Here is a 21,805-nt window from a genome sequence, read left to right as displayed (position 1 = left end):
TGGGAACCGGAATGAAGGGACTCAGGATAGTACGGAGGGTTAGTAAGCAAAGATAGCATGCAGTCAGACTGTCAGGAAGGGCAAGCAGATGATAGAACAAGATTGCAGCCAGCAGGGACAGTATCAGTGCATTAGGGATGTAGGATCATAAAGGGTAGCAAATACAGTACTCAAAGTGTTATATCTCAATGCACAGAGTATAAGAAATAAGGTAGATGATCTTGTTGCACTATTACGGATTGTCAGGTATGATGTTGTGGCCATCACTGAATTGTGGCTGAAGGATGGTTATAGTTGGGAGCTGAATGTCCAAGGTTACACATTGTATCAGAAGGATAGGAAGGTAGGCAGAGGGGGTGGCGTGACTCTGCTGGTAAAGAATGGCATCAAATCAGTAGAAAATGTGACATAGGATCGGAAGATGTTGAATCCTTGTGAGTTGAACTGCAAAGGTAAAAGGACTCTGATGGCGGTTATATACAAGCCTCCCAACAGTAGCTGGGATGTGGACCACAGATTACAATGGGAAATAGAAAAGGCGTGTTAGATAGTTATGGGAGATTTCAACATGCAGATCGATTGAGAAAATCTGGTTGGTAATGGATGTCAAGAGTGTGAATTTGTCGAACGCTTACAAGATGGCTTTTAGAGCAGCTTATCATTGAGCCTACTGGGGGTCAGCTATACTAGATTGGGTGTTGTGTAATGAACTGGAGGTGATTAGGGAGCTGAAGGTAAAAGAACCTTTAAGAGGCAGTGATCACAATATGATTGAGTTCAACTTGAAATCTGATAGGAAGAAAGTAAAGTCTGATGTAGCAGTTTTTCAGTGAAGTAAAGGAAACTACAATTGCATGATAGAGGTGTTGGTCAAATTAAATTGGAAGGAGCTGCTGGCAGGGATTATAGCAGAGCAGCAATAGTGTGAGTTTCTGTGAAAAATGAAGAACATGAAGGATAGATGTATTCCAGAAACAAAGAAATACTCAAATGGCAAAACAGTACAACCATAGCTGACAAAGGAAGTCAAAGCTAATGCAAAAGCAAAAGAGGGCATACAACAAAGCAAAAAATTAGCGGGAAGAATACAATGAAATAAAATGTTGGAAAATGCATGGTCATGCACTTTGGTAGTAGAAATAAATGTGCAGACTATTTTCTAAACGGGGAGAAAAATCCAAAATTCTGAGATGCAAAGGGACCTGCAAGTCCTTGTGCAGAACACCCTAAAGGCTAACTTGCAGGCAGAGTCAGTAGTGAGGAAGGAAAATGCCAATGTTAGCATTCATTTCAAGAGGTCTAGAATACAAGAGCAGGGATGTGATGTTGAGGTTTTATAAGGCACTGGTGGGGTCTCACCTTGAGTATTGTGAACAGTTTTGGGCCTCTCATCTTAGAAAAGATGTGCTGGCTTTGGTAAACCATGTATATAGGTTGTAACTGGGTTACCTGTCTGGACACGCCCCTCTGCTGACTGCTCCTGTGGCTCCTCCCACAGACCCCTGAATAAAGGCGATTGTGTCACTGCTCCTCCTCTCAGTCCAGGACAGACATACAGCATGGACATGGATCCATTTTACTGTTAATAAAAGCCTTTCAGTATTTACTCTACTTTCAGTCTTTTGGAGTAATTGATAGTGCATCAATTTCATTAACAGTAATTTTAAGAAATGGATCCACGTCCATGCTGTATGTCTGTCCTGGACTGTGGGAGGAGCAGTGACACAATCACCTTTATTCAGGGGTCTGTGGCAGGAGCCACAGGAGCAGTCAGCAGTGGGGCGTGTCCAGGCATGTCCGGACAGATAACGCAGTTACAACCTATATACATGGTTTACCACACTGGCATTGGAGAGGCTTCAGAGGAGGTTCACAAGGATGATTCCAGGAATGAAAGAGTTATCATAAGAGGCTCTGGGTCTGTACTGGATGGAACTTAGAAGGATGAGGGTGAATCTCATTGAAACCTTTCGAATGTTGAAAGGCCTAGACCAAGTGGATATGGAAAGGATGTTTCCTGTGGTGGGGGAGCCTAGGACAAGAGGGCTCAGGCTCAGGATAGAGAGGCATCTATTTAACAGAGATCTGGAGAAATTTCTTTGGCCAGATGGTGGTGAATCTGTGAAATTTGTTGCCGCAGGCAGCTATGGCAGCCAGTCATTGGGTGTATTTAAGGTACAGATTGACAGGTTCTTGATTGGACACGGCAGCAAAGGTTACGGGGAGAAGGCCGAGGAGTAGGGCTGAAGTGGGGAAAAAAGGATTAGCCATAATTGAATGGTGGAGCAGCCTCGATGGGCCAGATGACATAATTCTGTTCCCATGTCTTATGGTCATACGGTTATTCCCATTTATCTCAAATACACAAAGAAACAAACAGTGGTTCCATCCTTTTTTCTAAAATTTCATTTCCCTAACTTGTATTTTTCAGAAAAGAGTAACTTTATCTCTTGGAGTTTATTCTTAAATGATCAGAAAAAATAAATTCCTGCAAACATTTAGTCAGTCAGGAAGCTTCAGCGAAGAGAAAATATTAGGTTAATATCTCGTGTCATTGACTTAACTAAAGTTGAAACAAAAAGGCAAGTGCAAAGATGGGGAAAGGAGAGCAAGGAGGAAATAAGGAAGAGAGGAAGGAAAAATGAAGGAGGAATAGATAAGAAGGGCTGTGATAGTGTGGAAGGCATAAGGAATTGAATGGAAAAAGGGAAGAAGGAACAAAGCAACAAGGATAGGGAAAAGACAAAATATTAGACACAGACCCGGAGGAGGTGAAATGGAAACAGCAAAATTATTGCTTGCTCCAGTTGTCCAAATGTAGGACAATGATCAACATCCAAAATTATTAAAATCTAAAGCCATACTTGAACACAGGAAAATGCTTCCCAAATGGAAAAGTCACCTTTTCCTTTTCCACAGGTACTGTCTGACCTGTTCAATATTTCCAGCATTCTGTTTACAGTTTAGATTTCAAATGTTGGAGTATTCTGCCTTGTAAGAGTTCATCTTGTTTATTGTTCTCTACATTTTCTTGAATGACTTTATACTCTTTGACCAAAACTAAATAGAATGCTCTTATATCCAGCCATTTTAGCATCTTCTACATGTTTGGTACACTTTGCTTCATGGCCATTAACACTAACAATGAAGCCTAAAGCTCTACGGTATGTTACATAGTCCATACACACTTGCAATGAGTGTTGAAATACTACTTCCAGTCCTCTTGTTTGACATCCTTTTAGCAAGAGGTGCCTTACCTGGAAGTTTAAATCCACTGTATGAACTGTCCATAATATACTGGATCTGATTTATAGGATCAGAAGTCAGCCATTCAGCTCTCAACTTCATTTCATAGATGATGTCTGAATTGAACCTCTACCAATCAAATGCTTTCATTAGCAGAGTCAAATTCTGCCCCACAACTTTCAAAGGGCCCTGATATCTAGAGCCCTTTGAAGCAGGGAATTTGAGAACACACCTGATTATTCAGAAAATATCTTCCTGATTTAAGTAGTTTAGATACTTTCTTCTAGAATTCCCCAATCTGACAAATCAGTTTACCTATATCAGTTCTTAGCAAATCTTTAACCATTTTAAAGAACTCAGTTATATAAACCCTAAAGTTTCTAAACTCATGGGCCATTAACTCATCCAAAGTAGTCATTAATCACTGACTGACATGAATTCCTAACATCATGTCCAAACCCTTGCACAGTTTATCAATGTAAAATTGGTTACATCTGACCGCTCACCTGCATCATATACACCCTGTTTATTCCCACCATCCGTCCAGTTTACTTTACCTGAGGCACTCCATTCAGTTCACCCGTGGTCATGGATGGAATAACTGGAAGAACACGAACTGGAACCTTCCATCGGCCACTGATTACACAATTCTGACTGTCAAAAATATCTGCCTTGATCCAGCCTCGTGAGACAAGTCGGTTGATGTCGTGTCCATAGGGATCAATGCCACCAGAAGCCTGAAGTTCCACAACAAGACTGATGCTGGGAGATGGACGTACCCTGCCACAGAACATGAAGCAACATAAGTCTGCACCACTTTTTATTTCCTCTTCAGCCTTTTATCCATTATCTATAAGCAGACAAGTGGACAACCTACTCCTAGTCCTCAAGGCATCAGCCTGGTGTTTAAGGTGTTGGTATTGACTGAGTTCAAAGTTCAAAATTCAAAGTAAATTTATTATCAAAGTACTATGTACCACCCTGAGGTTCATTTTCTTGTGGGCATTCACAGGAGATACAAAGAACTACAATAGAATCAATGAAAAACTACACACAAAGACGGACCAACAACCAATGTGCAAAAGAAGACAAATTGTGCAAATACAATGAATAAATACATATATAAATAATGAGAATGTGAGTTTTAGAGAATCCTTTAAAGTGAGTCCATTGGTTGTGGAATCAGTTCAATGTTGAGGTTCAGAAGCCTGATGGTTGAAGGGTAATAACTGTTCCTGAACATAGTGGTGTGGGACCCAAGACTCCTGTATCTCCTTTTGGATGGCATCAGCAAGAAGAGAGCATGACCTGGTTGGTGGGAGTCCTCAATGATCGATTTCTGCTTTCTTGTGGCAGCACTACTTGTAAATGTGAGATGTGTTTTAAAATCTATGCACATAACATTAACAGAGGAAGTACTTCAGTTACTGAGGAAGAGTGGACTGTGAGAGGAGCTTTAAGTCAGGACCCATCTGTTTTCTCTGGTTAAAGCTAAAGGTTTAGCTGTTTAGAGAAATGCAGAAAAGGTCTCCCAGTGTCCTGGTCAACCTTTTGCCCCCCAATTAACATCATACAGACTAACAAACAGTGATTACATTCTGTTTGTGAGTTATTGCTGAGTTCAAGTTAGCCACCATATTTCTACCAACAGGCACACTGTAAAAATATATCACTGTTTGTAGTGTCTGAATCAACTCAAGATCATGTAAAGTTGTTGCTTTCATTACAATAACTTGCTGCTGTTAAGACCAAAGGAGTTCATATTCAGCTTCAGTAACCAATGCCAGGAAGCACTATCAGAACCCCAGGAGTATTTCACCAGTGTCACCCCTTGGTTTTAGGACAACTTGTTTAGAAAAAAAAGTTATCTAAAATAAGTTTTTTTTTCAGTGGGAAAAAAGTGAAAGCAAACTGGAAAATTTATCCTTCAAACAAGTGTTATAGAAAGACTGCTAGGTTTGTTCATTTTTGAAACACTGCAATTCAAGATTTCAACCTCTAAGATCACCAAGGTAACCCCTGAAGTTTAGCTCCTTCCTGATCATCTTTCAGTGAATGGACCACACTCCCCTGCTTTCTACTTATTCCATGATACTGAAATTTTAGCAGCATACAATTCTCCCTAGCAAATGGCCAACCATAAAATTATCAATTAGGCAATCAGTTTATTGGGTGATGGGAACTGGCGCAAAGAGATGAGGCCTGGGACAGACCAACCATGACCATATTACTTGGCCGTGCAGACTCGAGGAGCTAAGTGGCCTTAATAAACTTGATAAATCAAGATGTCATGATGGAATAATTTTAAAGTTTGATCCCAACCAGTTCTTAAAATGGTTTGGTCCTTTCACAAAATTTATTACTTATATATGGAGTTAATAACCAATTAGCACCTGGGGACAACTTGCTTGACGGCCAGGATTGCGCCGTTGCCCCCACTGGTGTCTGAGAAATAGGAAGATGAGTTGCTGATGTCACAGTAGGCAGCTGGAAGTGGGGAAGGATCTCCCATCTCCTGTTTGCCATGGTATAGCCCCACAACCAGGCGGCTAACCCGATAAAGAGGATCCAACCCTAGCAAGAAATCATAGAACACCACAAAACCAGCTCTGGAAGAAATCAGACAGAGAGAATTGTTACAAGTCTTACAGTATCGTTATCTTACCCAGAATAGTAAAAGATGGTGCAATACCATACTACAAATCCTACTTCTCACAGTAAATTTAATTTAAACCCTTTGGGATAAAATCCCCATCAATTGACATTACTTGTATCATTTGGTTACCAGAAACACATACCTTTGAAGCACAGGGGATGATGGTGAATAGGATGTGGTGCAAATTACATTGTGGCCAAAATGTTTAGGATATTTTACGTTAAGAGAGATGGAAGTGCAAAGTTGTCCAGGAAAATATCAGAATAGTTAATACAGTGTGAAAACACTCCCTTCGGTCCAACTTATCAAACCTACAGTTAAATTTTTGACAGCACATCAAATGACCTAGTCTCAGCAGCTGACATTGAATCAGACAGTGTTTTGAGGGTGTGGATATGTGATCAGATGGGCATATCTGAGTTAAACAGGACACTAAGTTTGCCAATGACCGTAATCACTGACAATGATTGTGGATGCCAAAGCTATTAGATATATTCAAAGTTTGAGCTGGATAGATTTTTAGAAAGTGGTGGAAAGAAATCAATCGGGCTGGAAAGTGGTACTAAGGACAAAGATCAGTACCACCACAATATTAGTATATGGTTCAGTGGATTTCAGGGCCTGAATGGCCTAGTACTACTTTTATCCCTTACCTTTTGATTATGTTACTTGGCTACTGAATTGAGATAGGGATAGGAGAACTTCGCTTCAATTTTTCCAATAGTTTATAGGAGAAAATTTCTTTTCATCCAGGACAAGTCAGACAAGTGAGGATCAAAGAAGTGATGGTGCTTCACTGGCACAGACGTGCAATCTGATACTTACAGTTGACTGGTGCTAAAGGGGCAGTTCAAAGGTGAGAAGTGAGGGTCGGTCAAGGATAGCACTAAAGAATTGAAAGAACAGCGCTGGCTCAGGTAAGGAATGTCCATAGCTCCCTGAAAGTCGCATCACAAGTAGACAAGGTGATAAAGAAACACACAGAAGATGCTGGAGGAACTCAGCAGGTCAGGCAGCATGAATAAACTGTTGACGTTTTGGGCTGAGACACTTCTTAAGGACTGGAAAGGAAGGGGGGAAATGTTAAAGAAGGTTTCATCACTCTTGCCTTCATCAGTCAGGGTGATGAGTAGAGAGGATTGGAAATCATGGTGCAGCTGTATAAACATTTGATTGGACCATTGCAGAAAGGATGTAGAGATTCTGGAGATGGTGCAAAGGAGATTCACCAGGATATTGTCTTAATTAAGGAATAGTGGAAAGGTTGAAATAACTTGGATTCTTTTTTTCCTGGAGTCAGAGGCTGAAGGGAGACTTTGTAGAAACATACCATATTATGAGGGGTGTGGATAGGGTTGATAATCACAGTCTTTTTCCCCGAGTGGAAATGTTAAATATTAGAGGGCATAGGTTTAAAGCAAGAGGGGGATAGTTTAAAGGAGTGCGAGGAAAGTTTAGAAATCAAGTTCATTACATAGAGAGCAGTAGGTGCCTGGAATACACTGCCAGGGGAGGGGTGGAAGCAGATTTGAAAGCAACATCTAACAAGCATTTAAACAGACACATGAATGGAGGGGAATGGATAATGTGCATGCAGCTGGGATCAAATTAAGTTGGCATCATGACCTGCACAGACATGGTGAGCTGAAGTACTGTTCCTGTACAGTAATGTTCTACAAAGCTTTCCAGGCAATTTTCTGGATATGACTGCGAAATACAGATGGACCTGGGGAGTGCAGACCAAACCAGTGAAGAGCAGCAGAGAAAGCTTGGAGTTGAAAATGTGGTCAACCCTATCGAAGGCTGCAACCTGGCTGGGAAAGTGATTAGGGATGATATGCCTAGGACACATTCACATACATCACTTTTGATATCATTGTGGGCTGTCAATAATGTCTGTACAGATTAAGTGCAGGGAGCAATCTGTGGCCCTGAAATCATATTCCAGTCACAAGTTTGGGACAACTTTGAGACAGCATGGAGAACTAATCAGGGACTGGACTCTCTTCAAATGACTGAAATGTTTAGAAATGTTACAAATTTGTAGATATGACATGAACTCAAATAATTGTAAAACATTTACATGTCCGTATTAATGGTGGAATAAAATGAATTACTTAATATTACTTTAGCTATTATAAAAATTTGTGTTGGGCACATGGCCAAGTGGTTAAGGTGTTCGTCTAGTGATTTGAAGGTCACTAGTTTGAGCCTTAGCTGTGGCAGTGTGTTTGTGTCCTTGAGCAAGGGACTTAATCACACATTGCTCTAGTCTGAGTGAGGAGTGGCGCCCCACACAGACTTCCAATCTGCGCCTTGTAAGGCATGAAAATGCCCGACGAAGGCCTCTCATGGTCTGAGTCGACGTTCCCTCCCTATTATGAAAACATGGTTGAGAGGTGGGCAGGACTGGCAGCTCAGTGTTCTGGCATACTGATGGAAGCAGGAACTGTACTAACATTTAAGAGGCATCTGGACAGGTACTTGAATGAGCAGGGCATAGAGGGCTGTGCAATTAGTACACGCAAGTTTGACTAATGCAGATAAACACGATGGTCAGCATAGACACAGTGGCCAAAGGCGCTGCTTCCATGCTGTACAACTAATAAATAGGCCTGAGTTCCAGAGGCTTCATCTGATCTTCCACAACTCGAGCTTTGCAATGAAAGCAAATATTTTCACTAGGCATACCACAAAATCTGGTGGGAGATCAGGACAACTCCTGCAGAAATTCAGGCCAAATGTTACAGTGGTTGCCAGAGGAGTAAAACAGTAATGATGAGCAACAAATCGTACAATGCTGGTAGGTACTGTGAACATAAGAGACATTACTCAGTGTATTGAAGGTAATTATTGCTCAAAGGGAAATGGTTAATATAAACTGCTACTGGGATTATTCCTGTCACTCTTCACCAATTTTCAACAGACAACTTATTTTTCCAATCTCCTTTAAAAAAAAGAATTTTCATAACAAGACTATGTTAGACAAAGGAAAACCAACATCTTATTCATAACCGAATCTGAATTAAAAGGAGGAAATACATTGTATGTCATGTAAAATTAGTTCTTCTAATTAGGAAAATTCATAACAAGCCAAGAGGTCCCCACATGCACTCACACTGGGTCATAAGGAGCAGGTCCAAATCCCTCACTGGAATCCAGGAACTGCTTAGCAAGAGCTGGAGTTTGAGGCTTCATGTCCTCCTGAATTAATGAAATATATAAAAGAGGTGTAACAGACTTCCCTCACCCAACTTTACCTTCGTGTAAAGTGCTTTCATGAATCACATGTTTCTAGTTATATAGAAAAACCATCCAATTACTTGAATGAATAACTTCAGCAAACAAAATTTTCCTCTGCATGATTTAATGCATAACTAGCAGCACAACCAGGTCAAAGATGACCAAGAGATCATAGCAAAGACTTGATGGAGATTTACTGTGAAGACAACATTCACGTGTTACCAACAACTGTTCAATTGGAGATCGTTAATTTTATTTCCTTGTATTTTCTCATTATCCAAGTTAAACACTGATTTAATTCCTTCTGACGATAAATATCTACTGTTTCGAAAATGGAATAGAAACAGAAAATGCTGCACACACTCTGCGAGTCGGGTCCGTGGAGAGAGAAACAGTTAGTGTTTCATGTATAGGACTTTTCATGGGAACTGGGAAAGAGAAATATTAGTTTAAGAAAGTAGAAAAGCTGGAGAAGGATGAGTAGAAAAAAAGGAACATCTCTGATAGGGTAAGACCAGATGGGCTAATGCAATAAATAAGGAGGAGTTAAGATCATATTGAGATTGTTGGTCTGTGTAATGTATTGATAAGAGTGTGGACTATGGGACATGCCCAGCAGGTTAGACTATACCTACTAAAAAAACGGAGGTAAGTGAAGACAGGTAAATGTCAAGGTTAGATACGGAGAGCAAGAAAGGGTGCATTACCTACAGCTGAAGAATATGAGATTGGGTCCTGCAAGATGTGACATGGCCAGGCACAAGATGGGAAAGGGGCTGTGGAATTCCTCAAGCTTATGTTGGTCCTTAGACAGAGAGGTCAGAGTGGGAGTGGGAAAAGGATGGTTGGTTGTTCCAAAGCTTATGTTGGTCCTTAGAACAGTTCAGGAGGTCACAGAGAGGTCAGAATGGGAGAGGGATGGGTAATTAAAGTACTGGATCTCAGAGTCTCTCTTGTGGACTAAACAAATTTGCTCCATAAATCAATCACCAAATTAGCATACTTTCATGGATTTACAACTCTAGAGGGAAGATGATCCAACATTTTACCATTAAAATTGAACCTCATGTACGCTTGTACTCACTGCCCACCTTCCGCTTCCTGAAGTCCATCATTCTGTTTGACCTGCACTGACAATCTGAGGCAACTCCCTGCTACCTGTGCTTCAGCGATAACTCAGAGTATTGATCATGAACTTGAAACAACATACACGTAACTCAGCAGCACACCATCTCCCCACACGTACTCATAACTGTCTGCCTCTCACACACACATTAATCATCCACTAACTGCCCCTACACACTCACATACAATAGCGTCATTTTCAAAGTGATCTCAGAATATTGATATTTAAGTGATGGTATTAAGCAAATGAGTGAAGACATCATACAAAGAAATGCACTGATGTTATACTGCTGCACAGATCGGCAATTTGCAGATAGCATCCACAGGAGTAAACAACTGTAACCACATTACTCTTCCCATTCATCTATGCATTTTTGAACATTGCTATTACTTCTACCCCTTCTAAAGCCCTGACTTTTCATTTTAGTTTATGACATTAATCCTATATTGACTGAAACTATTATTCAGTCTGTCTGGCTTCAGGCTGCTGGAACGGTACGAGATGTGGATTCAGTTCACAATCTTACCACTGGCAGGTGCGCAGGCGTTGGAAGGGGAACAGCAGGATGGTCTCTAATCTTTGAGCTCCTCATATGGCGCTGAAGACGCTGAATCTCCAGATCTTGTTTCAAAAGATCAATTTCTGTTTTCAGAGCCTTCATTTTCTGGTTATTGTCTTTCCATGTTATCTGTACTTGATCTTTCTCATCTCCTTCTACAAAAAGTAAGTTTTAGCATTTAACTTATTATTTTTCTTATAAATAACATTAATTGTTGAGAAAAAGAAAAACTGAAATGCGTAACAATTAATTTGAATAAAATATATTAAATTGATTTATGTTCATATTAATGTAATGCTCAGTTATATTGGCACGTATATGTCCAGGGGAAATCCCACCCAGCACCTGCCTCAACGCTTCCCATGGAGTCGGTTGCCCCCCCGAATCAATCCCAAACATCAATCATCAGCCAGCACACCCAGTACGTTTTACCAAGTACACTTTATAGATATTACTCATTCTATGACATTAATATAAATTTGATACAGAAAAGGAAGTAATGAAAAAAAAAGGCTCAAAGACTTATCAAAGTCCAAGTTCTTCGCGCGCAACCGTTGGAGCTCAGTCGATTCCTGACGACCACCCGGATCCTGTCGACTCACGGCTCGAGACCACCCGAAGTGATCGACCGGAGCCTTTCCGCACGTCCGCCATCCTCCCCGACTCTCCTCCAACTCCCCGCCAAAACTCCGTCCCCAGTCATATGATACAGCATTATCATCCGAAAACAAAACGATACATGAACACCCATTGGTTAATAGCACCCTGCTGTCTGTATTAACCCAAGCAACTGTCTAGCTAGAGACTTTCTCAGCATTTAACATAACAAAGAAGCCATTTTAAATTTAACATAAAAAAGAAGGACCCCGTACATTAATTAAAATAAATAAAAAGGTAAGACACATACATCTCTGCACATTTTAACCCAGACTACTGATTTCATTTATTTTACTAAAAGGCTGGGGTGAAGATGAGGGGACAGATATAAGTGCACAAGATGTGAAATTTGAGCTCACTGCAAGACTTACGGCGGATTCATTGCTAGAATGGGAGGTCAGATGTGTTGCTACATGATGCTCAGCTCATTCCTGACAGGAGCAGGAACACTCTGATCCACACAATGTTGATAGCCAACCATTCTCCATAGAACCACTGACTGAAAAGAAGCATGATCGAGGCCAACAGGGAAACGCTCCAGGCCATCATAACATCATCACCTGGGGAAAACTGCAGGAAATTCCTCTCCATGCCATCTGGGTGATTAGACCCAGTCAACCACTCTAGTCCTGAATTCCCTGCAGTCCCAACTTGCGTGTAAGAGGTGAGGGCCACAGACAGGGTCAGCTCTCAGTCAACCAGGACCACCCCATGTGGAGGAAACTTCCAGAGAAAAGGTCAGGCCTCAGTCACAGGACCACCCCATGTGGAGGAAGCCTCCAGAGACAGGGTCAGCTCTTGGTAAATGAAGACGACACTATAAGCAAATAGCCTCCAGTGTGCTACAGTTCTCAGGGACAATAACTGGAAAACAACATCTGCGAAAGATCTGGTCTCACACACTTAAGGACTGCAACCCTGTACTCACTTGTGAATGTAATTGCAACTCAATGCTGGATCATGATTTAACTGGCCTGTGCCCTGCTATCCCTCTGCCCCCACGTAATTAAGACTAGGAGACATGAGAGCAGAATTAGGCCATTCAGTCCATTATTACATCATGGCTCAGTTATTATCCCTCTCGGCCTCATTCTCCAGCCTTCTCCCCATAACCTTTTGCATCCTGGCTAATGAAGAACCTATGAACCTCCACTTTAAATACTTGGGTATACTTGGGCATATACAGAAGGCCTCCACAGCCTTCTGTAGCAATGAGTTCCACCAATTCACTACCCTCTGGCTAAAGAAATTCCTCTTTGTTACAGTGGTAAATGGACATTCCTCTATTCTAAGGCTATGCTTTCTGGGCCTAAACTCCTCCAATACAGGAAACATGCTCTCCACATCCACTCTATCTAAACCTCACGATATTCGACAGGTTTCAATGAGATCCCCCCTCATTCTTCTAAACTCCAGTCAAGTGCAGCTTCAGAGCAATCAAATGTCCTTTCACTCCAGGAATCATTGCATTAATCTCCTCTAGACTCCTCCAGTGCCAACACATCTTTTCTTAGATAAGGGTCCAAAACTACTCACAATACGCCAAGTGCACTGACCAGTACCTTACAACACCTCAACATTACCAATTTCCCCCGGGATCAATAAAGTATGACTATGACTATGACTTTGCTCTTGTATTCTAGTCCTCTTGAAAGCATTTGCTTTCCTTACCATTAACTCAAGCTGCAAGTTACCTTGAGGGAATCCTGCACGAGGACTCCCAAGTCCCTTTGCACCTCTGATGTTTTAATTTTCTCCCTCTTGAGAAAATAGTTCTACCCTTTTATTCCTTCTATGAAAATGCATTACCGCACATTTCCCTTCACTATATTCCATCTGCCACTTCTTTGTCCATTCTCCCAATCTGTCCAATTCCTTCTGTAGACTCCCTGCTTCCTCAACACTACATGCCTCTCCATCTATCTTCATACCATCTGCAAATTTAGTGAAAGAGACATTAATTCCTTCATCCAAATCACTGACATATAACATGAAAAGAAACAGGCACAACACTGACGCCTACGGAACACCAGTAGTCACTAGCAGCCAATCAAAAAAGGCCCCCTTTATTTCCAATCTTTGTCTTCTCCCAGTTACCTAATCTTCTGTCCATGCTAGTATCTTATCTTTTTAAGCAGCCTCATGTGTGACACCTTGTCAAATGCCTTCTGAAAATTCAAGTATACATCCACTGATTTTCCTTTGCCTATCCTGTGTGTTATTTCCTCAAAGAATCCCAACAGATTTGTCAGGCAAGATTCTCCCTTAAGGAAACTATGCTGACTTCAGCCTATTTTAGCAATTGCCTCCAATAATGGACTCCAACACCTTCACAACAACTGAAGTCAGGCTAACTGGTCTATAATTTCTTCTGCTGCCCTTCTTTCTTAAAGGGTGGAGTGGCATTTGCAATTTTCCAGTCCTTCAGAATCATTCCATAACCTAGTGATTCTTGAAGGATCGTTACTAATGCCTCCACAATCCCTACAGTGACAGCTACCTCTTTAAGAACTCTGGGATGTAGTCCATCTGGTCCAGATGACTAACCTACCTCAGACCTTGCTTCCCAAGCAGCTTCTCCTTAGTTATTGCACTACACTCACTTCTGCTGCCGACACTCTTGAATTTCTGATACTCTGCTAGTGTCTTTGACAGTGAAAACTGATGCAAAATACTTATTAAGTTCATCTGTCATTACTTTGCCCCCATTACTACCTCTCCAGCATCATTTTTCCAGTGGTACAATATCCACTCTCACCTCTCTTTTACTCTTTATTGATCTGAAAAACTTTTGGTATCCTCTTTTATATTATTGACTAGCTTACCTTCATATTTCATCTTTTATTGCTTTATGGCTTTTAGTTGCCTTCTGTTGGTTTTTAAAAAGCTTCCCAATGCTCTAATTTTCCAGTCATCTTTGCTATATTATATGCTCTCTCTTTTGCTTTCTGCTATCTTTGACTTCCCTTCCCAGCCATGGTTGTGTCATTCCCCCTTTAGAATACTTTTTCATCTTTGGGATGTATCTATCCCGCCCCTTCTGAATTGCTCCCAGAAACTCTTGCCATTGCTGCTCTGTCATCATCATTGCTAGTGTCCTCTTCAAATCAACTTCAGTCAGCTCCTCTCTCCTACTTCTGTAATTCCCTTTACTCCACTGTAACAATGATACATCCGACTTTAGCTGCTTCTTCTCAAACTGCAGGGTGAATTCTATCATATTATGGTCACTGTCTCCTGAAAGTTCCTTTACCTTAAGCTCCCTAATCAAATCTGGTTCATTGCACAACACCGAGTCCAGAATTGCCTTTCCAATTGGGCTGAACCGCAAGCTGCTCTAAAAAGCCATCTTCTAAGTATTCTGCAATTTCCCTCACTTGGGATCCAGCACCAACATGATTTTCCTAATCTATCTGTATATTGAAATCCCCCATGACTATTGTAACATTGCCCTTTTTACATGCTTTTACTATCTATCACTGGACTCCAAAATCTTCCCAACCACAGAAGCCAGGCGAACTGGTCTACGATTTCCTTTCTTCTGCCTCCCTCCCTTCTTAAATAATTCTTACAGCCACAGTAATCTCAAGGCCCAGGAGGTCTAATTGAGCTGGAGGCTTTGCAGTCAAAGCTCTCTCACAAGGCCAAGTGTCCTGAGGGTGGATCCTGAAGCCATGTCCCTGAACAGTGATGATTTTTTTGACAATTCATCCAGATCAAAGGCTTTCCAACCATTTCTGATCATGTCTTTTAAAAAGGACAGTGGTAAATTTAAGTTGCAAAAGTTAAAAACATTTATTTAAATACAATAGACAATAATTTTAAAAAATTCAAAATGAAGGCTGGAAAAAAAAATCAGACAAGCCATGTATGTTGGTTACATATTCCAGCTATGGATGCTTAACACTGAGGGGCAAGGTACAAAGTGCATCAAGCTCAGAGAACAGGGCTGGTCAGGGGGTCAAATAGACCAGCTCCTGGTCTCAGTCCCTTATGTGCTTTCAAACAACAACCCTCAGTTTTCCAGTTAACCTCAGGCCACTCAGTTGTGATCAGATCACACATCAGTCTTCTTCTTGAACCCAGATTGATGAGAGAGATGATAATTACCTGATAAGGTTAATCTTTGCCCAATGGAAGTCTTCAGTGGCTTTTCTCTTCTGTGGTTTCTTTGTCGCTTCAGCTGCAGCTTCAGAATTCCTTCCTCCAGACGTTGATTTTCTATCTCCGTAGAGATCAGTTCAAAATCCAGATTGCGTCGAAGTGTATCATGCCCTCCTGCCAACCAAGGTGGAGTCACATTATTTACATCAACAATGGGAGTTTGTGCAGCAGGAGTGGCACCAACAGTTCACAGTAACCCGGAGCTCAGAAATCTACTAAAGTTAAGATGATAGGCTGACTGATATCCAGCAGCACAAAGTGAGATTACAGGAGGGAGGCTCCAGGGAAGAACCAGAGGTTCCAGATTAAAGGGTGAGAATCTGGTGATTGGAGAGTGGGGGAAGAGATTGAGAGAGAGAGAAAAGTAAAGTTATATTTAAATCAGGCTCACAATGTGGGATTCTAGTTTAACCATTGTACTTGTTGTGCTTCTCCAAGATGGGAACCACACCAAAATTGAGTAATTGTACTAAACATGACCTTAAGGCTCAGTATCCCATAATGCCTGACCAACTGATGTACATACAGTCCACATCAAAATGACAAATGATGTCTGATTATTGGTTTGCAGTTACTAATTAAAATAAGAGCTGGTCAGCCCCTGACTCATTCTGTTGTGAAGGTTACTAAAACCTGTCAGTGAGGGCACAGACATGTTAACTTAAACCACAAGGAAAGCAAGTTCTGTGATCCCGATGGTAAATATAGACCACTAGCAGCTCCATCCAGAGAGTAATGTTCACCCTCATTTCATTCTCAGAAGGCTAGCATTAAAGATACTTCGGAGGAAAAAAAAGCAAGGGATCCAATTTCCTACTCTGCAATCTGTAGTAAGTTATCATACTACAAATGTATCCATTCCTCATTTAATTGCCAGGTGAAGGTGTTATTGCCTCCAAGAGGACCAAACCTTGTCACGGATTGGAGGCTTGCATGCCTCAATGAGCCAGAGAGCAATGCTAGGTGGAGTCAGGAACTTATGCCTTGCCTCTTGGTAGGGTCAGCCATGGCAAATGGGTCAAAGGGCAGAGGCCAGACTAAAAGTGGTCCACCGGTCCTGCAGGCTCAGGGGTTCAATTCAGGGCTAACAACCCTGACTGGTGACCCTAAACTGTTACGGAAACAGCAATGAAGGACCCTCCTACATCTGTGTGCTGCGGTATTCCTCAGTCTCCACTCAGGACTTGAATGGCTAACAACAGTGAAAAACGAAAGGAAGCTACCGGCATGATGAAAGAAGTTGAACACTGCCAAGACCAAGACCAGAATTGGTTTCTGAGAAGATAGCCAAGGATAGACAGAGATGGAGGACCTTCGTTAATGCCCTAAATGCCAGTAGATGTAACAAGAAGCAAGTAAGAAGGTTGTCAAGACAAAAACAATCAGGTGGGAGTGGTGTGTGTGACCTCCTGCAGGGGACTATGTGGAAGCAGATCATTTCATTCCTCTCTCCTACTTCAGTACAATACAGGCCCTTTGGCTCACAGTGTTGTGCCAATCTTTTACTTAGGGGAGATGCCTGGGTTTCCCTCGGTACAGTCTCACTAGGTTTGCTGAGTAAGGGAAGCTGGGGTAAACTGTTCAACATAGCACACCATACAGCTGTTGATTACATGCAGTACTCCACATTTCCTTCAAAGGCAAAAAGTAAATGGTGTTTATGAAGAGAAGCAGTTCACAAGGTGGGAGCCAGTAAATTAATACAAAGGCAAATTTCACAAGAATTCCACAGAATATTTAACGAAGTTGTACAACAACATTGAGAAATCATATTAAACATGACCTTAAGGCTCAGTAGCCCATAATGCCTGAGCAACATTCAGCCACAACAGATTGCTAATGTTCCTCACAAGTTAATATCATTCCTAAATTTTTGCCCCATCAAAGAGAACTTGTCTGCACCATACTGTAGGTTCTGTCCTTCCGATGAGTTCTCGACAGTTTCACTCTCCGTTCCACTTGTAGAGCTTCTGCTAAGAGGTCATGTAACTGCACAAGGATCAGCTGATCGTTGCCACCATTCTGCAGGTAGGACAGCCGCAGGGCGCTGAGAAAGGGAAGATAAAACTCAGATACATGAACAATCACCAAATAAAGCAGACAGAGATATCAGCATCAAATTCCAATGAAACATAGGATACGCCACTTTTATTGCTACCAATCTCACCCATGCCATCTGCAGAGGGATAGAGCAGAAGGCAAGACAAATGAGGGAGGGTCAGAGGAATGATAATCCCAACTGCTCTTTCTGCATCTCCTGGCAATTGGGAATATTACCAAGGCCAATGATAAGTTCAAAATATTATCTTTTTGGTTAGGATATGTTGCAGAAGTGGTAACCAGCTGAGAACAAAAATTGAAGCTGTACTTAAGATCTTTCATCCACATGCAACTCAAGCTGTTAGTAATCCAAGTAAATAATAGGTCATATCCAAAGATTTTCAATACAATCACTTGTTATAGCCTGAGAGGTGACAATATCGAGTATAAAGACAAACAATGAAAATTTGGTGACTTGACTGACATCAAATTTTTCATGCAAATATATTTTCAGGCAGGGTTATGGAGCCGTACTGCACAGAAATAGGGCCTCAGACCACAGTGTCCACACTTCTTAATCAACGTTAGTCCCATTTGCCCATATTTGGTCTATAATCTTCTATGCCTTGCCAATTCAACCGTTTGTCCATATGTTTCTAAAGTGTTGTGAGGGTACCTGTCCTCAACAACACCTCAGATTGTGTGTTCTAGATTCTAACCATCTTGTGTGAGAAAAATACCCCTTTAGGTCCCCTCTCAACTTTATAACTTGTATCAATGCCCACTTGTGCCTACCCTATCTATGCTTCTCAAGATTTTGTTAGCCTCCTTCACTCGAGGAAAAACAAACCTTGCCTACACAATCTCTCCTTGCAACTGAAATTCTCCAATCCAGGCCACCAAGTTTCACAGGGTTGTTTTGCTAGAGCTGTTAATTCTTCAAACCATGGATAGTACCTCCAGGTTTTAAAAGAGGTGCCAATGGAGAACACGGATATAATCTTCCATGATTCCACGGATTTCAGAACAGAATGGAAGACAAAACATGTAACTTTACTATTTAAAATATTAAGAGATTAAAAAGGTAACCTTAGATCTCTCAGAATGACATTAGTAAAAGGGAAAATGCTGGAATCTACTGTTAAGTTTGTGTTATCAAAACATTTAGAAATTAATTACAGGACTGGGCTGGATCAATGTAGACTTGTGAAAGCAAAATCCACTTTGACAAATCCATCAGAGATTTTGAAGTTATAGCTAACAGAATACTCAAATGAGAATCAATAGATAATTGCTTTTGAAGAGGAAGGCTTAGAAGACCTTTGATAATTTGCCACTAAAGAGGTTAATGAACACAAATTGGAGCACAAAGGATTTGATGAGGGTGTTGGGAAGGTAATATTATGTTGTAAATGGAGGAATGGTCACAGATGGGAAATAGTAGGAATAAACAGCCATTTTCAGGTTAGGAGACTGTGACCAGTGGGTGCTGGTGCTGCTAGGATCCAGCACCTATTGGTGCTGGCATCCAGATATTCATACTGGATTAAAGGAGCGAGTGAAAAATCATGTATAAAATGTTAAGCGGTATAGTGAGTTATGAGGAAGGTGCAAAGAGTGTGCAAGGGGGTCTAAGCAGGTTAAGTGAATGGGCAAAGTCATTGCTGGAAATGAGTTAAAGACATCACTAAGTGGATGGGCAAGGGTATAACCAAGGGAAATTACATGGAGAAATGAGAAGTTGCACACATTCGTATAAAAATAAAAAGGCAGGGTTTTTTTAAATTGTGAAGGAAGGATGGAAAGTATTGACTTCAGAGGAATGTGGGTCCCCCTTAATACTAATATGCACCCCAGTATCCAAGGCTCAATATTACCATTTCCATTCCTGTGTTAAAATCCTTACAACACCCTCTCAGCTGTCTGCCCCTGAACCCCACTAGCCTAGCAAACCTTTGGGAAATCCGAATTTCTTCAGTTTCAACCTCCTGTAGATTGCTTGCTCTGCCTCAATCACCATGGCAGCCACAGGAGCTATAAACTGGAATTTTACTCAGAAACCTATCCACATTCCATTCTTTAGAACCTTCATTAAAACCTCCCTCTTTAACATAATGGTTAGAAGTTCACTGAATCTAAACTTCAGTTTTTGTAAAGGCACCACATAAATCTTTGCTCCAGTTGAGTTAATCTTCTTCAATAATTAGAGATTACCAGAAGACATGGCACACTCCATTACTAGGGGAGTGGGTTTGGAAACATGTACCTGATTTCAGATGATAGGCTTCCTCCACCATAGAAAGGCACAAAGGTCTGTGCCTGCTGAACAATGTCCTTTCTCTTTGAGGGGCGTGAGTGCAAAGTGCTCTGTCTACTTACAGCTTTATTTTGTCTGCATTAAGAAATACATGAGAATTACTCTACAAGAACTGCTCTAGACACTATGCTTTCTGACAATTAGTTTTCCCAATAACATCAGCGTGCCCCACATCACCCATCACCCATCACCCAACTGAGAAACTGAAGTCAAAAGCAAGTTGATAGTGGGCTTCATCTGGAAAATAGCAAAGAAATGTTTAATGAAATTCATTAGTTGAGATTAGGGATTTTACTTGTCTTTTCCCAGCCCTCCCCCGACCTCTAATATATTCACTCTGTGTAATACTCAACTAAAGAGTGTCCATCACATTCTTCTCCTCACCATTCTCAATCCTGACAACTTTATTTGGTCTGCCAGCACAAAGTGGACAGTGAACATGAGATTATGGTACACAAACTGTCCACAGTCCTTCGGCCATCCAATCACCTTGCAATACCTGAGAGCAAATGGTTTGGAACCTGGGCCAGTTCTCTTCCTCCTTGTTCTCCTTGAATAAACACCCAATTCCCAAGGATTCTTTTCTTCCCAGCTTCTGTCAACCAATTAGCAGTGAATCAGCTGAAAGGTGAGGAAACAGTAAGGATAAGGCAGTACACTCCTACAAGAATGTTAAAATGGAATCTTGCACTGAAAGAGAAGTTGAATCATTAACCTATTTACACTAATCCTACATTAATGCCTCTTCATTATCCCCACATTCTCATCTACAGGCCCAGAGTTCTATAACCCATCCAGAACAGACTTGATGGCCTAATTCTGCTTCTGTGTTTGATGGTCCATTTACTTTTGGAAATCTAGTGATCAATTAAGTCACCAACTGGCATATCTTTGGACAGAGGAGAAAACCAGAGCACCCAAAGGAGACCCACACAGTTGCAGGAAGAACATGCAAACTCCAGTCAGATAGCATGACTGAACCTGGGTCACTGGAGCTACATGGCAGCGGCATTACCCACTGCACCAAAAAGCATCTTTTGACCTAGGTTTGTTTCAATAATAGCAATAACACTTATAGGAAACTAGTTTAAATTTTCAGCCTGAATTGCAATGTGTTAACCTGAACTCTGAAAATAAAGTACTGTACAACCAAGTGAAACAAAAACCAAAAATGCTGGAAACACTCCGCAGATCAGGCAGCATCTGTGGAGAGTGAAAAAAGTTAATATTTCAGGTTAATAACCTTTCATCAAAATGCATATTGCCAATATCTGTAATGTATTGCTTTTTAATAGGACCAATTGAAGCTGTTGCAAACTTAAGACACATTAAATATTGCTTGCCAACAAACATTCTGCTGGAAGAACTCAGTAGTCAAGCAGCATTTGTGGGGGGGGGGGGTGCACAGAAAGAATTGTTGACATTTTGGGTTGTAACCCAGGGTTTCGACTGGAAATATCAACAATTCCTCCCCCCGCCCCCCCAGGTGATGCCTGATTGCTGAGTTCTGAGAGTAGATGGTATGTTGCTCCAGCTTCCAGCATCTTGTAAATCCATTGTAATTGCTAAACTGCTTGATCAATTAATCTGCAGTTTCAAATATTCAATACATTTAAATAACCAGAAAAAAATGCAGACTTCACTTTTATCGGGGATGTTGTGACCATATTGTTGGCCATTATTAGCATCATGGAATACTGTACATCTTCTCCAGTCTTTGGGGGAAAATGAGCAAATTTCATGATCTGGACTGCTATCTAACAGACCAGAGAATTCATTGTAGAGCTTGCCTGGTTT

The 21,805-nt window shown here is 41.2% G+C and overlaps 1 protein-coding gene across 1 annotated transcript in view; it reads right to left on the bottom strand.

Moving 5' to 3' along the window:
* LOC134346321 (coiled-coil domain-containing protein 17-like) overlaps positions 1-21,805 on the bottom strand; it is a 39,958-nt gene that overhangs the window by 4,333 nt on the left and 13,820 nt on the right. Inside the window, exons 5-11 of the mRNA XM_063047670.1 lie at positions 19,958-20,083; positions 17,559-17,698; positions 15,598-15,765; positions 10,798-10,985; positions 9,021-9,106; positions 5,640-5,855; positions 3,804-4,026 (exon numbers count right to left, since the gene is read on the bottom strand). Coding sequence (XP_062903740.1) covers positions 3,804-4,026; positions 5,640-5,855; positions 9,021-9,106; positions 10,798-10,985; positions 15,598-15,765; positions 17,559-17,698; positions 19,958-20,083 — 1,147 coding nt within the window. The remainder of the gene's footprint in view (positions 1-3,803; positions 4,027-5,639; positions 5,856-9,020; positions 9,107-10,797; positions 10,986-15,597; positions 15,766-17,558; positions 17,699-19,957; positions 20,084-21,805) is intronic.

The sequence above is a fragment of the Mobula hypostoma genome, chromosome 5 (assembly GCF_963921235.1).
Source record: "Mobula hypostoma chromosome 5, sMobHyp1.1, whole genome shotgun sequence".
NCBI lineage: Eukaryota > Metazoa > Chordata > Chondrichthyes > Myliobatiformes > Myliobatidae > Mobula > Mobula hypostoma.
The sequence above is the reverse complement of the archived record's forward strand: the minus strand, read 5'-3'. Positions and strand labels throughout refer to the sequence as shown.